We start from the raw sequence: 17,564 nt of genomic DNA, 5'->3' as shown, positions 1-17,564 counted from the left end.
CAGACTCACTATATCTTTAAAAACCATCATCTATCAATTCCTCCATCATCTCACTAGGATTGATTTCATACATACCTTATCTAGATACCTACCTGATATTCAGTGGTCAAAGACCGCCCGGGGGCAAGCTCATCGAAGTTTACCAATTTAGTGCTTAAGTTTTGCTACATCCAACTGGAATCCTTGACCACTCAACCCTTTGTTACGACATCCTCGAGTTGCTGGAGTGCGTGGCCATCCTCGCCAGCGACTCTGCATATCTTTTAAATCAACTTCTATTCCACAAAACTTGCCCTGTCAAAGAACCATACACACAGGAATCCATTCTGCGGTTTCAGGCTCTAGACCCTAGACGACCCCATCTTCTGCCTGTCCACATCTAATCACTCTCCAACCCTCCGACACGAGGTCAATTACTCTTGAACATCGACAATATCTTGTTGCTGTGTGTGCTTCGGCCTGCCCATGCCAAAATCTCCACGAGCTAAGTAGACAAAAAGCACCTCGACCACCAACCATCAACCACCATCAGCTTCTTGTTAGCTAACACACGGTGGTGCAACTGGAACTGTCCACTGTCTAGACCACAGTACATGCCCCTCTCTCCTGAGGCCTGTTATTTCTTAGTCAAGTCACATTCAAGGCTTTTTATGCCCACCCGAATTGAGAGATTATTGCTATTACTGCGCCATCCATTCAACACCCACTCATCGTTGGCCCAATAGTCATTGGCTAGCCACTCTCCCCTCGACCCCCCGTCGCTTCAAGGTCTCAGAGATCTTCACAACCGAGAACATCGTCCCCTTTCCCCCACCGCACACTCTTGTGCCTCTTTGCCTCTTTACCTCGCCTCTCACACACACCTTTACCCGCCATCCCATCGTCATCGTCGCAGGTCGATGAAACACTCCTCCATCCAACGTGCAGTTCTCAGCCGGAGCCGCTTCTTCCTTCCTCATCGGCACGCCCACCACACTCATTCACCATTTTAATCTTCTCCTCTCCACCGTTTTTCCCGCCGCCGTCCCACCGTCCTTCTGTCCTTGGCCTGATCGGCCCCGACCCAACCGCCAGGAGAAGGGGGTCTGTCCAGTTCAACCGTGTTCCTTCGTTTGATCAAGAGACGTCCCGAGCGCTTCTCGCCCACCTGAGGCTCTGCTATTTCTTGCAGCCGCCCACTTATACCCCGAGCTACAATGACCAGGCTCATCCACATTGCCATATCACGCAGCCGGTTCGCTGTTAGTTCTTTCTCGCACCACAACTAACGGCTGTTCCCTTGCCTATCAGCTCTCAGAATTATTCTGTTATGCTGTCTCTGCCAGGATTCCCACCTACGCCACCTAGAACCTCAATTTTCTTGACCCTCATCCCTCTACTCGCGGCCGTATTTCCATGTCCGCGACTCACTCTGTTACCGATTCTCCTGCCGTCCTGACCCAATCCGACATCGTCTTCATAAGACAGCAAGCACAGGCCGCCACCCAGCAAAGCCACAGTGGCACTGCTCCTGAGCGCGGCCGCGGCCCCACCCGAATTCCCCATCATTCTACCAGTTCCCGCGCCGCCAGTGCAGCCAGCAGTCGGAGTGTCTCTGGTCGCATTCTCCTCGATGACAATAGCTTGACCAGCCTCGGAGTCCATTTGGACATTATCATGTCCAGCATTAATGGCCGCATAAACGAGGTGGGAGCCTTGACCACAATCTGCCTGCTTCTGCTGACCATGTTCTCATCATTAGCTGACAGATGCAATCGAACAGTCCATCGAGAGAACTCGCAATCAGACCAACCGTACCATATACCAGGCCGATGCCGAATTGGAGCGATGTAGGACACTCCTGGCCCAGATGAAACGACTGGAAAGTGACCAAAAGGAGGTCTTGAGAATCCGGGATAGAGTAACCGCGCTGAGAAGGGCCGCCGAAGCTTTGGACGGAAGACTTGACCGAAGCCGGCACAGTGGTCACAGCTCTGCCGCTCGTTCGCACCGCTGAAGTCCAGTCACAGGACTCCCTATCCCGCGTGGGAGTTGTTCGCCCCTGCTCAAACTCTGCCCATACATACCAAAAATGCGGCCACCTCCGAACCATACGTTTAATATGCCCTGTCCATCATGTCCCACAATGTTTTATCATCCTACATGGCGGGGAACTCGAAACTCGAAACTTGAAGAAGGAAGCCTCACGGCTAAATGATGTGTGACGATTTTATGTTTAATGACTGTATGATTATCTATGAGAGTCTGGCTCAGCAAGGTGCAATCTTTCGAAGCGCAGATAAGTGTTGCGGACGACATGTGTTTTTAATGATCAGCACATCATGATGGTGTTTGTTTGAACCATGGACGCTGGTTTACTCCTTTGTCGCACCATGGATGTCTAGACCTGCCACGGCTCGCGCCGTAAAAGCGGCATGTTTGAGAATACGATTCGTATTGGGTTTTGATATGGAAAACATGGATAAAGCAAATCTGTTCAATTCGAAGATTTACTTTCCTTCTCTTCTTCTGTGGGACCACGACTCTTTTTCGCATTGGTTTCTACTCCCACGGGGAATCGCTTGACTGTGGCACACTGCTTGCATCGAATTTCGAATATATCCGCCCAAGGTTTTGTCGCATCCTTGCTGTTATTGACAACTATTGCGGAACTAGTCATGCCCGCGATAAGAAGTGAATCACACCGTCTGCATATCGTGTGCTTCATCTTGGGCGACAGGCGCAGTTGACTCTTCCGGGATACCCCACGAAGATGACTCAGCAAGCGGTTGGCTTCTCGCGAAGGGATGGTCCGAGTCATCGGTGTTTCTGAAGCCCGATTGTCTGAGGTTTGGGTTTTGCTATGCGATGCTGCAGTCTCTGTTTGCGTCGCATGGTGTGCCGTCGTCAGTAATGTTGCAGCCTGATGGAGGTAGGACAGCCTCGAATGAAGATGCTTTTGTGGAATGCCAGGCTTGTTGGCCTTTGTCGATTTTGCTTTGGCCATGGCCTGGATGATCCTTGTCACATTGTCACCAATAGCGACACAAGATGCCAAATAGACTGCTTGCTTGCGTTGAAACGATTGTCCTTTGTTGATATAATATCATCACTCACAGTCTCAATGCAGTCACAAAAGTTGTCTGGCGAATTTAGAAGTCCGAGAGCGTGCCAAGAGATATCTGACTATTCTATTTGAGGCTAGACATGCGCTAGTGCCATGTCGCCCCTGCCGCAAGCGTTGCCTAATCCCATTTTCCCACTTCTTTCCCACTCTTCCACTCGCTTCTCTCTTTGTTTCTCATTCGCAACACCAACCCCAAGCACAGGCATCTTTCTGCCTTGTTCTCATAACTCAACCATCTTCCTCGCCATCAGCTCGAGGATACCTTTCTCTTCTCTTCCTTTTCTTCAGACCTTTACTGGTTCTGCCCTGATCTTGACGATCGTTTCCAATTCCCTCTGTTCTTCTCGCGCGGAATACCCTTACGGAGCTTGACTCTTCAATCATCACCAAATCCTCAATCAATCAATCCCCTCATCAAAAATGTCGGCCGAAGAAGATCTCATCGATTACTCTGACGATGAGCTACAAACAACCGAAGCTCCCGCCGCAGGAGCGACTAATGGCGCCGCGAAGAAGGGCGACCTGACCGTTTCAGGCGGCAAAGGTACCGACAAGGCCAAAGGCAGCTACGTCGGCATTCATTCCACTGGATTCAGAGACTTCCTCCTCAAAGGAGAACTACTACGGGCCATCACCGACAGCGGTTTCGAGCATCCATCGGAGGGTTAGTCATTCATTCCTGCAAGCAAATCTCCATCCACCTTCGTACCTGCTTCGAGCGTCCGTCCATCTCCAGTCCAAGAAAAGATACAAGAAGTTTAGACCAAGCGCGAATCTCAAAGACTTGTGCATGCGAGGGCAGCAAGAGTTTTGCCTTCAGGCCACGCCGATAGTCGATTGGTCGTGCGCAGTCAGCCTGCGTATCAACAGTTTGAACGCTCGTTGCCCGCAGGTTCGGGCAACGTCGACAGTACATCGCTGAAAAGTGGTGCAATTGTGCAGCAACCTCCACGACGCGCTGAAAATGCCGTCTTTGGTTGAAGCTCTCTTTCGCGAGGAAATGCCAGCTTTCGATGTAACATTCGAAAGCTATTTGGCTGATTTTCCTTGGTGTTGGTCTAAGCAGAAGAGATGATTCATTAGTCGATGGCGCCCAGAAATGGGTCCGACATATCAGGCGACTTATTGGGAGATGGACGGACCGCCTTGCGATGCTACTTCTGCTCACATCGTTTCTGCGAACAAAATCTAACCTTCTTTTCGCCCACCTACAGTCCAACAAAAGTGTATCCCCCAGGCTCTTTTGAGCGTCGACATTCTCTGTCAAGCGAAGTCGGGTCTTGGTAAAACTGCCGTCTTTGTCTTGACTACTTTGCATCAACTGGAGCCCGTCCCCGGCGAGGCTTCCGTCCTGGTCATGTGCCACACCCGCGAACTGGCATACCAGATCCGCAACGAATACAAACGTTTCAGCAAATATCTCCCCGAAGTAAAGACCGAAGTGTTCTACGGTGGTACACCAATCCAGCAAAACATCGACAAACTGAGTAACAAGGCCGACTTCCCCAACATTATTGTTGCCACCCCTGGTCGCCTCAACGCCCTTGTACGTGACAAGCACTTGTCGTTGCGCAATGTCAAGGCGTTCGTTCTCGACGAATGTGACAAGATGCTGGACGCAATTGGTGAGTGGATGCCAATTCCTGGTCACTGAAACAACCTACTAAGCGATCGTCTAGACATGCGTCGTGATGTCCAAGAGATTTTCCGCGCAACACCCACGGAGAAACAAGTCATGATGTTCAGCGCCACCCTACCCGAGGCGATTCGTCCCATCTGCCGAAAGTTCATGAGAAACCCTCTTGAAGTCTTTGTCGATGACGAGACCAAACTCACCCTGCACGGTCTTCAGCAATACTCCATTAAATTGGGCGAGGGCGAGAAGAATCGAAAACTCAATGAGTTGTTGGACAGCCTTGAGTTCAACCAAGTCATTATTTTCGTCAAGACCGCCGCCCGAGCCCAAGAGTTGGACAAATTGCTTCGAGAATGCAACTTCCCCAGTATTGCTGTTCACTCGCTCGTCAGCCAGGAAGAACGGTAAGCAGTCCTCGTGACATCCTGCTTGACAAATTTCTAATATTCTACAGTATCAAGCGGTACAAGGAGTTCAAGGAGTTCAACAAGAGAATCTGCGTTGCCACAGATGTGTTTGGACGTGGTATTGATATCGAGCGAATCAACCTTGCGATCAACTACGATCTTCCAGCTGATGCTGATTCATATCTTCATCGCGTGGGTCGTGCAGGTCGATTCGGTACCAAGGGCTTGAGTATCTCGTTCGTCAGCAGCGAGACAGATGAGTCTGTCATCAAGCAGATCGAAGAGCGCTTCCAGGCTCCGATTCCACCTTACCCAGAAGGCGGCGTCGACTCTAGCACCTACATGGCATCTTAAGACAAGTCGGTTACCTACCGACCATTGTTTCATGGCTCGAACGATGGGTCTGCCATAGAAGGTTATGGAAATGGGAAAGGCCAGGTTGAATTGAAAAGCTTATTCAATGTGACAACAGACAAAAAACTTGCATAGGTAGCTCTGTTTTGGCAGACAAACTGATTTGCAAAGTTGCAAATCTGTAAGAATGAAATCATCTATAAAACCCAGTCTTGAAGAGCTTGTCATGGTCCTGTGGAGTGCATACCCATACTCTAAGCGTACGGCCATAGAGGCGAATTGAATAGTAGGTACTTATCTACGTGACTGTCCAAAGATGCCAAAGGCTTTTCTTGTGAAGTTCGTGCTGAGCACGTATCTATCTTGGTTATCTCGGTAGATAAATGCAATCAATCGACACCAGGAAGAAAGTTCTTGGGCCAGCTTCAAGCATCAAGCTTCAACTTCTCCAGCAGAGTGTCGATCTTACCAAGCAATAGCTGATAGTTGATGGCATCTGCATCGAATTCATCGCCTGCCAGTTCGCCGTCGAGGGTTCGTACCGCCCCTGTCGGATAATGCTGGTGTATAAGAGGATTGGTCACATCTTCTGTAGTGAGTTCCTTGTTGGCGCCCAAACCATCATCTTCTTTCAGGTCAAATCCATTCGGTGCTGCTGCTGTTGCTAAACCTAGCTCGGTTTGGATCAAATGCGCCTGGGCTTCCTCCTGACCCTGCTGATCCATCTCCATCTCTTCCATACCCACATCCTCAAATCTCAAACGAAATCTTTCACTGAGATAGTATCGAATGTCGTCTATCAATTCAATACTGTCGGTTTCCTGTCTTTTCTCAATCCGACTTGCTGATTCGGCAACAAGGTCCATAAATTCCGGTTCGTCGATGTATGTCTCGAGTCGGTATGCAATATATCTCGCGGCAAATTCTTCAAGTCGTTGGACTCGTGTCAACCATGCGGCGCGTAGGATTAGATAGATATCAATCAGGTCTTCGCTTCCTTCTCCTTCTACTCCTTCCTTGGTCGTGAGAGTAGTGTTGGAGGGGCCTTCTGGTGAGCTTGAGTCTGTAGTAATTGTTGTTGTTGTTGTTGTTGTTGTTGTTGTTTCTTCTCCTGGTTGAGGAGAAGGTGTGGGGTTGGCCATTGGGTTGGCGTTGTTGGACATGCCGGTTGCAGTCCCGTTTCCAAGGGTGCTGATGACGACGGCGGCTTTGGCCTTGACCTTTTCCAGGAATAACATGTCTGCTGCAAACAGAACGTCGACTGCGATGTCGAGACCAAAATCTGCTCGCTCGGTATATAAAAATGTCAAAATAACCTCCAGCACGCGAGGTGAACAGTCTATTGGGATAATGTGGAGGTGTGGTGTATTTTGTGCTTCAAGAAAGTTCGAGGAGAACATGGTGAGGAAGAACTCGGAGCGGATTAGTTGCGCTTTGTGTACGGGGAAGAGTTTTGAGCGACGCGGCTTGCGGAGCTCTGAGGGAGAGGGGGAGGTGGCTCGAGAGGGTGTTTTGGAGGTGTTGGAGGAGGAGGAAAACGGAATTCCCAGTGCAGAAGTGGCCGTCGTGTGGGTTCGCCGACGGTCTAGAGACTGACTCTCGTCATCCTGCTCGTCATCATCCTCATCCTCGTCAGCACGAAGGAGAATGTCAGCAAAGATCCCATTGTCACGATCCCATCTGACCTCATTCGCTCTGGCTGTATCCGTTTCAATGGCGTGCCGGAGGACATTGTTTCGGAACCAAGTCTCGAGCTGGTCTCGTCCCATCTCCACTTCATCCTGCCGCCTCTGTCTAGCCAGTCGTCGATCGCCGCTTTCCAAAATCAAGTCGGACAGCTTTGAAATCTCGAGATGCTTGCTGATTCGATCAACCCCCGCGAGAATCTCCAAGTCGGTAAAACCTGTGCCAGGTCCTCCTCCCATATCACGTGGTAGATCCCCGAGATAGAGATGTTTCAGCGCAATGGCAAATGAAGGGGAAGGAATCGTGGCCGGTAGTTTCCAAATGGTTGTATCAGGAGCATCGATGAGTTTCTTCTGAAAATACGGAGAACGTGCCGAAAGGATATACTTGTGCAGGCGGAATACATCAGTCGGGGTGATGACTTCAAGGTCATAGGTTTTGGGATGCTGGCGGGAGATGAGTGATATTAGATGTGATGCTAGTGGCTGCAACGGGTCGGTGGACTTTGAGTAATCGTATGAAAGGAGAAGATTGCGGATTCGGTCATTGAGAGCGTTGTAGAGGCATCTGCATTGGCGAGAAATGAATATCCAGCACGAGCAAAATAGCATTGAAGAGAAAAGACGACCGACCTTTCACCCTGGAAAGTGTCTCGTTCACACAGAGCTCCTGACTCGAGTAACAATTGCACAGTTTCGTAGTGACCACAGAGGGAGGCCTGCTCTCGACGACGGTCCAGCTCGAGTCAGTGATTATTCAATCGCGACCGATTGGTCATCGAGCCCAGCATCTTCGGAGAACTTACCAAGATCAAAGGGGTATAATCATACTGATCCTTTGCATTTATATTGGCACCTGCCTGAATCATTTGCTGGCAGACCTTGAGGTCGCCTTGACGACAGGCGTCACATAATTTCTGGAAATCTTCGCTAAAATCAAGTGGATTGTCTTCCCTGAGGATGCCTTGTTCGATCAATTTCTTCTCATCGTGGAGACTTCGTTCCAATTGATCTTTGCGAAGCACTCCATCCGTGGTCATGGTCTTTGATATGCAACAAAACAGGAGATAGTGATCTAAGATGCGAGAAAGATGACACTAATGGACAAAAATGAGCAGCTATCACAGCAGAGGAATGAACAAGGGAAATATGACGAGTGGCATATAAGAGTGTCAAAGATGACTGACGTTGACGGCGATACCATGGCGATGGCGACAAGACGTAATTCCAGACTAAGGGAAGGCGGCGTGAAAAAGATGCGGAGTTTAGATTAGATTAGATCTTGGACAGGCCACCATCACGTGCCAAGATTTCTCCCACTGAAAGGAAATTTTGACGAGGCAGAGAAGAGACTCTCACTCGATGCGGGCAGGACGAGTGGGTTTCTTCTCTTCGACCCTCGTTCGACCACGACCACTGCAGTCCAGATCAATTTGACCACCGCAGTCTTGGTCTTGGATCCTCCTCGATATCAAGTCTCTTCACACGGTGTTTCTTGAGACCAACAACACAATACCATCTCCCCCCTTCAGTGTGATTCACATCCACCTCCCACTCTGCCCAGCATGGCGACCGCAGACGGTTCGCTTCACCTTACCCGTCCCCTGGGTCCTGTCGCCGTCGGCGCACAAAGCACCACTGCTCCTCTTCGAGTTGTCATACAACCTCAAGTAAGGGCGCATCCATCGATCGTGACTGTCGTTTGCAAGATCCATACTAAATTAATTCTTCCCACCAGGCTCTCTTCTCCATTCTCGACCACTGCTCCCGCCGCCCACTCGACCAACAACGGGTGATTGGCACTCTACTGGGCACCCGCAGCGATGCCGACGACTCGCAAGTGGTAGTCCATTCGTCCTTTGCCGTCTCACACACCGAAACCACCGACCAGGTGGAAGTCGACATGGAATACCAAAAGGCCATGCTCGCCCTCCACCTGCGCGCCAACCCCAAAGAAATCCTCGTCGGCTGGTACGCCACCTCGTCTGAACTCAACACGTTTTCCGCCTTGATCCAAAACCACTACAGCAGTCAAGGTGAAGGCACCTTCCCATACCCAGCCGTTCACGTCACTGTCGCAGCCGTGCCTGGAAAAGACATTGAAGTCCGAACCTATATTTCCTCTCCTGTGGGCGTCAACCCGGAAAGAGCCGCCGACTCAGCTGCATTCGTCCCTGTGCCATATACGATTGCGTACAGTGACGCAGACCGAGCGGGCCTCGACGCGGTGCGCAACATTTCCGACACTGAGACCCGAAGCGGTGGAGTTCTGACGGATATTGAGAGCTTGGAAAAGTCACTGGAGGATACGATTGGATTGTTGGACCGGGTGGCCAGATACGTGGAGAACGTGATTGAAGAGGAGGAAGAGCCTTCTACGGCCCTAGGCCAATTCTTGCTCAACACCCTCGCATTGGCACCCAAGGTTGAAGCCGCCGAGATTGAAAAGGATTTCAACAACCATGTTCAGGACGTTTTGACTGTTTCATACCTGGCCAACACCATCCGCACACAAATGGACCTGTCCAACAGATTAGCAACTGCTCAATTGACCATCGGTGGTGGCGACTCAACCGCAGGTGCCGGCTCCAACGACAAAGAAGGCGGTGGGCGAGGAGAGAGGAGACAAAACAGACAAGGAGGTGGCCAGAACCGACAGAATCGGGCAGATAGCCTGACGGTTTCGAATTTGTGAGCAGACAAAAGGGATTCGCCGTTGGAGACGATTCTCATGTTTTCTCTCTAAAGCTATGATACATGATGCGAGGTTATCTATGAACATGGTGCATGCGTGATGTGCCCGGTGCCTTTTTGGACTTGTCGTTCAATTTCAAGGCCTGATAGACACAGAAAAAGTCCGGCGTCTGGGGTCGTGATACAGAAGATCAAGGCACAGGCCTTGTGGGGGCATAGCACCTGTTCTTGTTCAGGTGATATCCACACCAGGATCGACCCAATGCATAGCAAGAGTTGAGTCGTGGTGGGTATGACTGCTGAGGATCTGGCAAGCTACCATGTGTTTGCCGTTGGACAGCTCCGGCTGTCATAGGTAGAAAGTGGGCTTGGATGAGCCTTTTCAGACAATCGATATTGAGAGATGATTTCCACCTGTGAGATGTCGAGATAGAGTCGTGCTTGGAGCGTCATCTCTCGTGATCCGTGATATGTGTAAAGTCGTTGAAGCCCCTGCTGTAACAAACAGCGTATGTCGACGGATGAAAGGCCCCATTGCGGTTTCAACTTGGACGAAAAGATAGTAAGGATGCCGTTTTGTCTAGCATCTCTTCAACCCACCTCACTGCGTGGCTTCTTGCTTGTATGTTCGTCGCGATGATCATCATCGCCAGCAGCGCCAACACCAGCTGCATCGCCACCGGCCTCCGCCTCTCTGTCCCTCTTCTTCCTACGACCTCGACCTCGACCTTTTCCTTTCCCAGTGCCCTCCTCACCAATAACCTCACCCAGGTTCATCAAATCACCGACATTCATCTTCGCGCCCTCCTTCCCCTCATTGGTATCGAATAACTTCTTCTTATTATCAATATCTCTCTTCTTCTTGAACATCTCCTGCACACGACCCAACTTGACCGCATCGCGGCGCAAGACAAATTCAAAGTCCGAAAGCTTGAGTTTGGCACGTCCAGAATATGTCGCGATTGTAACAGCATTATGACATGTTTCGATGATGAAGTCGGTCAACATCTCGTCGAGGACTCGGATCGTTTCTGGGAAAGGCTTGTTAAAGGGCGTGGGAGGGTGTGTGTTGTTGCCGTTGTTGCTTCGAGGGTTGTCCAAATATCTTTGAGATGATACACCGATAGGTTTAGAGAGATCGGGGTGTTCGGCTGCCCCATAGCCGTGGAGGAGTCCTTCGAGTTCGGCGCCAAAGTTTAGGCCGGCCTTGTGTCGCCCGGCGCGGGCGCGGGGTTCCATGTTATTGTTGAGGAGGGAGAAGAAAAGAAAGAAAAGGTACGGTGGGTGAGGTTGGGTGAGGATATGGTCGGAGATCCAATATCGGTCAAGGGCTGATCATCATGACATTGGTTGGGTTGTGGGTAGATGTGTCGTCAATGATTCATTGCATCATTTGTAGTGTACCATTCGTGGTGATAGAGTCGTGAGTGGTACACGGAGTGGTGGACAGTAAACCAGGAATGTCGCCAGACGCAGCTGAAGAGACTTCGATACTCGTGGCAACAGATCAGGCGCTCTGAACCTAGATAATAGAGAATGAATGTATTGACTGATGGTTGAAGAGATGAGAGCGACAAAGACTATCTATCTTTGTAAGTAGCAGTCGCGGCGACAAGGCTTAACAAGGCTGAAAATGCCAAGACCTCTCCCCAGCCCAAACCAGAGTCCTGACTTCCCAACTCCAAGTCCAAGTCCAACTCCAGACCACCTCATCTCAAAAAAAGTCACCCATCCCATTCTACCATCAACCAAAGGACATCTGTTCTTTTGATTCCTATTCTTACACTACACTCTTCAATTCAACGACACCCAGATGATCGATTAACTCTCTCACTCGTAAAATCCAAACGCCATCCATCCCATCAATCAAGTCGTTTTGATCCAATTACAATGGTATGTCATCTCACCCACCTGTCTTCCTCACACCCTCGCTCCCTTTCTCGCTCCCTCCCTTCCAGCTTCCACCAGCAATCAACAACGAATACATCACCAATGAAACACATCCACTCACGTGCCTTCTTCCATACAGACTGCCATCTTCAATTTCGAGTCTCTCCTCCTTGTCATTCTCCTCCTCATCTGCACATCGACCTATGTGCATTCATTAGCTCCTGGTATCATTGACCGGAATAAGGATGGGTAAGAACATCTGACCCCCCCCGCCCCCCTCTTATCCATATCCTCTCTCTCTCTCAACCCCTTTTCCATGGTCGGTTCCTTTCTAACCCGGCTCTTCTTGCGTCCAAATATAGGTTTCTCGGGATTTTCTGGAAATGTGCGCGAATAGGAGAACGACTCAGTCCTTATATTAGTATTGCCTTGGTCGTCATGGCGGTAAGTTTGAAATCTACTCCTGCAAATTGTCAATTTCAATGTCAAAGGCGGCACGGCTGACCATTCTCGGGGAACATCTAGTGCTCGATAATCCTGTAAACCAGTAACATGCTGTTATGCGTATGCGTATGCTCAAAAGTGGGCAAATGTGAACGGCTATTGCGTCGAATACAGCTTTCGTTGTGAGCTCTGAACGGATGAATGGACGATTCGGTGGATATAGTCATGATTTTGTCATGAACTCTGGGATCTGACATGTTCGGCGTCGCGGAGTTTTGGATCTTTGTATGGAGTTATAGTACTTTGAGCTGGTGTTCAAAGCGTATATTGCCCCTGGTCAGAAGGTCTCCAGCGATCGGTCAAACTGTGGTCTGATAAACTACTTTAAAAAGTAGTTAAAAAATACCACAAAGATCAACCGACCGGCTTCTGTTCTAGACAATGAAAAGACAATTCCAACCTATATAACTTCCCACCCAGAAATACAGCCCAAGAAAGTAGAGTACTAGCCTCACAGACACTCCCAATCAGCCACCTCTCTTCGCTTGAGTAACGTCATAGACAAATGGAAATTTGTCTTCTTCTCTGGTGCGCCTCCTCCTCACAAGGCCTCCAATCTCTGCCTCCACCTCCACCTCGTCCTTGCCTTCCCGAATGATAAGTTCGTCGTCGTTGCGCCCATATTCAACGATGGGCTTGCTCGGGAGGCCGACAAATTCACTAAAACTCATGTGGCTTTCCACCACCTCCGTACGTGGAGTACTCTCTAAATCGCCGGTGTCCAATGGGTGTTGCCGCACAATCACCGTCTTACACGGTACCTCAGATGCCAGTTTTAACGTTTCTGTATGAGGGTTGCCGAATCGTTGTTGGTTGCGCCACATTTGCCACTTCAAGAGGTTGTTATTTTTCATGAGTTGCTTTCTAGTGGGCTTGTTCTTCTGCCATGGAGGAATTTCACCAAGCGCGGCCCAGTAATTCTCAGGATCCCGAATGTCAAGAGATCGATCCAAATCAAAAAGGTTTCGCGACTTGGCACGATAGTGTAAAGGATCCGTCACAAGCTCTGAGTGGTGACTCGGCTGCTCTCCGTCTTCTGAATGAATCTCGTCAGAGTCAGAATCAATCATGATGCCGTGTTCACGCAGAATGTTCAGGGCTTGTTGTTGATCAGAATCAGCCATGCTACCATTTTCTTTCGTCCCATGCCTGTCGCCCCTTCTACCTGCCAAGGTTTCTCGTCGACCAAAATCTCTCGCCAGATTCAACGCTTCTGGCTGGTTGGGGTGCCTAGACCTGAGCTGAGCGAGGGGAATGTCACCATTTGGTGCGGATGTCTGGTAATTTCGCGCTTCACGCTCACTGGTTGGGTGGTGCCCGTTCTCCCCGGCTTTAGACGTGCTCTCAACAAGATGCGTACCATCAGCTTCTCCTGTTACAGAAAGATTGCTTTTTTCTCCGAGCAAGGTTTTATCCAAAGCATCTGAGCCCTCATTACTCTGAGAGTACATTTTCGCAGCCTCTTGTATCTTTTGCCACTGCTGCGCCACTATTCTGGCCTTTTGTTGCCTGGTGTGGATTTGGAGGAAAAGCCAGCACTTTTGGGGATCAAGATTTGGATAGTCAGACCCATCGTGACTATGAAAGCAACGCTGGTGGCGCCTTATGCATATTCCACAACGTTGTTTCAATAACATCATGGGGTTCGGTGGACTTACGGCCCGCGGATGATTGTCCTTCGCTAAATCAGCTCCTGCCTCGACTCTAGCAGTATTTGTTGGTGAAACCAATTTAGGCAGAGGTGGACCAGGTGGCGTACTTCGCCCAAGCAATGGTCTCGAGGTGCCGATTGGAACAGACCTGGAGAAACTGGTTTCCAGTCGTGGTGTGACTTGCATATTGACGAGATCAGCAGGCGAATCTCGCTGACGAGGGCCGGTTGATGTTCTAAGGGACCCCATGGCATCAGCATCGCTCTCCGACTCGATGGACGGTATGATGGACATAGCTCGCCAGGGATGACACCCTATGGGTTCCGATGAGGAATCACTGTCTTCGACATCAAGTTCATGATCCCGACCCTGCCTCCATTCTTCAGATTGATCTTCACTTTCGAAACGTGACAATCCAGAGTCAGACTCGGGTTCCGTGCCCGGTATCGTAGAATTCTTTGTTGTTAACGGTGAATTTGTGCCTATCATCTCAGATGAGGAGGCTTGCTTATTGAGTATGCTCAAGATTTCAGGAGCACCGAGTCCACTAGATGGTGGGTAAAGTTGTGCAGGATCCAGAGGGTCATCGAGAGACACTCTCGGGAGATTCTCAGATCTTCCCAATGCTCTGTTCACCTTGTCGAACGTTTGCGTGGTAAGGCTGAATCTCTTTTTTGAAGTAACAAACCCGGCTTCGTCTTCAGCAGTACGCTTTCTCACGTTGAAATGTTGTGGATGAGCCTCTATTGTCATTGGCGACTGTTGTTCGCCCATATTCAACGAATTATCAGCCGTGACCGGATTGCCAGTGGCGGTGCGAATTTGACCTTGTTCCGCGCTTGAAACATGTCTAGAGGTTATCTGCTTTTGGTGTTGACTTTCGAAACTTGATGCTTCAATGTTCTTCGCTGTGCTCATATTCGTTCGATTCAGTGTGTTTGGTTGGGGGATTGGGTCTAGAGCGACCGGTGGTGTTTGCGGTCTCGGCCCGATGCGCCTTCCCTCAGGCCCTGAGCGGCGTCCACCTCGCTTTGCCCACATGATACGAGGTCTCGCCTCAGAGTTCTCTGCCTGAAGGTTGCTCACCTTTGGTGACTTGGGAGAGGGAGCAGGCTCCGCTTGAGATGCCATGCGTGATGCATTGACTTCATGCTCTGTGTCTGCGTCATCTGCGTCTGAGACGGCAGTTTGGACAGAGTGACCCTTGTCCTTTCCCGCTGTTTGAGGTGTTTTGGTATCTGGCAGATAATTGCTGTTGCTAGGAGAACGGGTTGGTAGAGTGGGTGTGGGTGGCACAACACTTTCTTCTGTCTCGACTGATCTTTCAGGAGTGGCCTTTGGATGTCGCTCAGGATTGGGAAAACAAGACTTCTCGGTCGCATAGTGCGAATACGGGCATGGACCAGTCCGTGTTGCCCATTGACAGTACCCCGGTGAATACCTCTCCCAGCGAGGGCACATGTAGTCACTCAAGGAATTGACTCCTTTCTCGATCATCGATGAGCCTTTTGGCTGCCACTCAAGGATGCCTGTATTGGTATGGCCGAATAGGCAGAATGACCGAGGGCACCGGCCATCTCTTTTCCAAAAGTAGCAGGTGATATGTTTTCGGCAGACCCTTTTACCCATGTCCACGTGGAGGCCGGTACTCTTATGGGAAAGGGGACACTCAGAAGGGCTCTTGGAGCAAAGCCCCGCCCGCCAAGCGGGACATTCGAAAGCTTTACCACCGACATCATGGCCAGTTTCTCGGTGGGCGAAGAGACAATGAGCTTCAAACAGAGGACACCTGCGAACTCTCCAGGAGGGACACGTGATGCCCTTGTACAAATCTCCCTGTAAAGCGCGACTCGAGACATTAATCTTATTTTTGACCTCATTTGACGGGGTCGCAGTCTCTGGCAGCGACAGACTTGATTCTCCAGTATTCATCGAATTGTTTGCGCGTCGTTGCTTTAGGCACTTGCCACATACAAAATCGTCTGGGGTTGCACTATGTCGATTAGCAGTTTCACTTGCAGCGAACGGGAATACCCACCTTTGACGTGGTTTGGGATTACCACAACCGTCATGATAGCCTCTGGAACAGATACTACAAGCAATCAACGGCGTTACCTGGTTTCCCGGAGTGCCACAGGCCCGGCAAAGGGCTTTGCCTCGTGAGGTTGCACTTGAAGGTGTTGCCGATCTGTCTTCGTTGCTATTCCTAGAGAGTCTCGATATGTTCCTCACAGTGAGCCCTTCAGGAGATGGTTCCATGAATGATGAATTATCATCTTCACCTCTGGCTTGACCGTTGATGATCGGGAGATTGCCAGAGGGTTGGTGGAGCCGGAGTCCTGCGAGGTGTGCCTCGGAGGGTGAATGGGCCCGGGAACGAGAGGAACGAGAGGAACGAGTGGAACAATTGGGGTTAGGTGCGATTGGAGGGGATGACCAAGGAGGCACACGGACCTCAGAAGCGCTTGGTGGTGGCAGATTAGATGAAGTGGAACGGGGTGAACGGGTGGGAGGAATTGCCAAGACCCGCGGAGGTCGGGTCGCGCCTTCTCCCAACTCCAAGTCGTCGTTACTTCTGTTATTGTCCACATCGCGAGGAAAGTCAGACACGTGAGTTGTATCACTTGGCCTGACTTGATCTGATTGCGGATATCTTCTGTCCTGGCGCACCTCGTCACGTCTATCGGTGTCCAGGTCTCTTTCCTTACGAGTTCCAAATCCCCTAAACTCTTCAAAAGAAAAGTAAGCTCCGTTGCTGTTTGAACGGCTCCCTCGTTGCCCGTTGAAACGGTAGTCTCTGGCTGTATCTCCGGGACGATATGTATCTGATATGCGCGCCCGGTGGACTTGAGAATATTCGCTCATGGGCTGATGGACAGAATGGTGGTAAGAGTTGGGACGGCGTGTCCATGGCTTGGAATTGTCCGACCTCCGATATGGCGGAGGCGTGATGACACGCCGCATCGTGCGAGGCTCTGTGGGGATATTCATACTGGTCCTACTGATGCTGTATTGTATCGAACTCGACCCCAAGTCCTCACATCATTCGACGCAACACGGTGAAGTCGGAAAATATGGCCGAGGTGGCTTTGTTCTTCCGTCAGCGACTGAAGACCCAAGTGGCACCGGTGCTGTCTGAGTGAACTTTGGTGTAGTAACATCTTAGGCATACTGTATTTCCATGGCCATTCGTTGTGCCACAGTCACTAGAGGAGCCAAAAATTAGTCATCAGAGTCGGTAGAAGATGGTGGTCAGAATGATGAAGCGGCTGAATGGTGTGCCCACGAGCTTCTCAGGTCTTTTCAGTTTTTAGGTCTTCACATGGCATTGAAAAAACTGTGTCTGCGTTCAACATTGCGTCCAGAGCAAAGATCTCAACAAGTCGGTTTAGGCGAGAGGCCCATGGCGCGTCCAGCAAAACTCCCAGCAAGATCACAGCCGAACACACATCCACAATTAACTAGAGGCGTGTCTGCCGCTGCCATTGATTCTGATATGCATCACTTTGCAAGCGAATCCCATTTGAGCGGCTTGCAGGTCAAGCTCGATATGTGTAAAGCCTTCCAACGACGACATCTCACGAGCCTTTAGATATCTCGCTCTTGCTTGGCTTTAAACTAGCGAAGCATGCCCGG

At 50.2% G+C, this 17,564-nt stretch overlaps 7 protein-coding genes across 8 annotated transcripts; 3 read left to right on the top strand and 4 right to left on the bottom strand.

The window, feature by feature from the left end:
* The first annotated feature begins 30 nt into the window (after positions 1-30).
* Positions 31-2,512, top strand: PV10_05876 (uncharacterized protein). Its single transcript, XM_016370607.1, has 2 exons — positions 31-1,686; positions 1,742-2,512. Exons 1-2 carry the CDS (start codon positions 1,396-1,398, stop codon positions 1,994-1,996), a joined length of 546 nt encoding a protein of 181 aa, XP_016222900.1. The 5' UTR covers positions 31-1,395; the 3' UTR covers positions 1,997-2,512.
* On the bottom strand, positions 2,379-3,077 carry PV10_05875 (uncharacterized protein). Its single transcript, XM_016370606.1, has one exon. The coding sequence runs from the start codon at positions 2,984-2,986 to the stop codon at positions 2,477-2,479; it is 510 nt and encodes a 169-aa protein (XP_016222899.1). The 5' UTR covers positions 2,987-3,077; the 3' UTR covers positions 2,379-2,476.
* A 194-nt stretch (positions 3,078-3,271) lies between these two features.
* On the top strand, positions 3,272-5,713 carry PV10_05874. Of its 2 annotated transcripts, XM_016370604.1 has the most exons (4): positions 3,272-3,770; positions 4,321-4,731; positions 4,786-5,146; positions 5,197-5,713. In XM_016370604.1, the coding sequence occupies exons 1-4, from the start codon at positions 3,527-3,529 to the stop codon at positions 5,501-5,503; spliced, it is 1,323 nt and encodes a 440-aa protein (XP_016222897.1). In that variant the 5' UTR covers positions 3,272-3,526; the 3' UTR covers positions 5,504-5,713. The 2 variants fall into 2 exon arrangements, with proteins under 2 accessions (XP_016222897.1, XP_016222898.1); XM_016370605.1 differs by having other exon boundaries at positions 3,272-4,731.
* A 215-nt stretch (positions 5,714-5,928) lies between these two features.
* PV10_05873 (uncharacterized protein) lies at positions 5,929-8,386 on the bottom strand (the record flags this gene model as incomplete). The annotated part of the gene is made up of 3 exons (XM_016370603.1): positions 7,995-8,386; positions 7,822-7,907; positions 5,929-7,756 (listed from the first exon to the last, which is right to left on the bottom strand). The coding sequence occupies exons 1-3, from the start codon at positions 8,226-8,228 to the stop codon at positions 5,929-5,931; spliced, it is 2,148 nt and encodes a 715-aa protein (XP_016222896.1). The 5' UTR covers positions 8,229-8,386.
* A 173-nt stretch (positions 8,387-8,559) lies between these two features.
* On the top strand, positions 8,560-10,292 carry PV10_05872 (uncharacterized protein). The gene is made up of 2 exons (XM_016370602.1): positions 8,560-8,858; positions 8,927-10,292. The coding sequence occupies exons 1-2, from the start codon at positions 8,754-8,756 to the stop codon at positions 9,881-9,883; spliced, it is 1,062 nt and encodes a 353-aa protein (XP_016222895.1). The 5' UTR covers positions 8,560-8,753; the 3' UTR covers positions 9,884-10,292.
* On the bottom strand, positions 9,910-11,436 carry PV10_05871 (uncharacterized protein). Its single transcript, XM_016370601.1, has one exon. The coding sequence runs from the start codon at positions 11,119-11,121 to the stop codon at positions 10,474-10,476; it is 648 nt and encodes a 215-aa protein (XP_016222894.1). The 5' UTR covers positions 11,122-11,436; the 3' UTR covers positions 9,910-10,473.
* A 1,188-nt stretch (positions 11,437-12,624) lies between these two features.
* Positions 12,625-16,198, bottom strand: PV10_05870 (uncharacterized protein). The gene is made up of 2 exons (XM_016370600.1): positions 15,967-16,198; positions 12,625-15,921 (listed from the first exon to the last, which is right to left on the bottom strand). Exons 1-2 carry the CDS (start codon positions 16,185-16,187, stop codon positions 12,744-12,746), a joined length of 3,399 nt encoding a protein of 1,132 aa, XP_016222893.1. The 5' UTR covers positions 16,188-16,198; the 3' UTR covers positions 12,625-12,743.
* Positions 16,199-17,564: the final 1,366 nt, after the last annotated feature.

This window comes from Exophiala mesophila (assembly GCF_000836275.1).
Source record: "Exophiala mesophila strain CBS 40295 unplaced genomic scaffold supercont1.4, whole genome shotgun sequence".
Lineage (NCBI taxonomy): Eukaryota > Fungi > Ascomycota > Eurotiomycetes > Chaetothyriales > Herpotrichiellaceae > Exophiala > Exophiala mesophila.
The sequence above is the reverse complement of the archived record's forward strand: the minus strand, read 5'-3'. Positions and strand labels throughout refer to the sequence as shown.

Bases quoted from the DNA above. Each gene is read 5' to 3' on its own strand.
- PV10_05876 (XM_016370607.1), top strand. From the start codon at position 1,396: ATGTCCGCGACTCACTCTGTTACCGATTCTCCTGCCGTCCTGACCCAA. The intron at 1,687-1,741 runs GTGGGAGCCTTG...TCTCATCATTAG, and splicing joins TTAATGGCCGCATAAACGAG to CTGACAGATGCAATCGAACA.
- PV10_05875 (XM_016370606.1), bottom strand. From the start codon at position 2,986: ATGGCCAAAGCAAAATCGACAAAGGCCAACAAGCCTGGCATTCCACAA.
- PV10_05874 (XM_016370604.1), top strand. From the start codon at position 3,527: ATGTCGGCCGAAGAAGATCTCATCGATTACTCTGACGATGAGCTACAA. The intron at 4,732-4,785 runs GTGAGTGGATGC...GCGATCGTCTAG, and splicing joins CAAGATGCTGGACGCAATTG to ACATGCGTCGTGATGTCCAA. The intron at 5,147-5,196 runs GTAAGCAGTCCT...AATATTCTACAG, and splicing joins CTCGTCAGCCAGGAAGAACG to TATCAAGCGGTACAAGGAGT.
- PV10_05872 (XM_016370602.1), top strand. From the start codon at position 8,754: ATGGCGACCGCAGACGGTTCGCTTCACCTTACCCGTCCCCTGGGTCCT. The intron at 8,859-8,926 runs GTAAGGGCGCAT...TCTTCCCACCAG, and splicing joins GAGTTGTCATACAACCTCAA to GCTCTCTTCTCCATTCTCGA.
- PV10_05871 (XM_016370601.1), bottom strand. From the start codon at position 11,121: ATGGAACCCCGCGCCCGCGCCGGGCGACACAAGGCCGGCCTAAACTTT.
- PV10_05870 (XM_016370600.1), bottom strand. From the start codon at position 16,187: ATGGAACCATCTCCTGAAGGGCTCACTGTGAGGAACATATCGAGACTC. The intron at 15,922-15,966 runs GTGGGTATTCCC...TAATCGACATAG, and splicing joins AATCCCAAACCACGTCAAAG to TGCAACCCCAGACGATTTTG.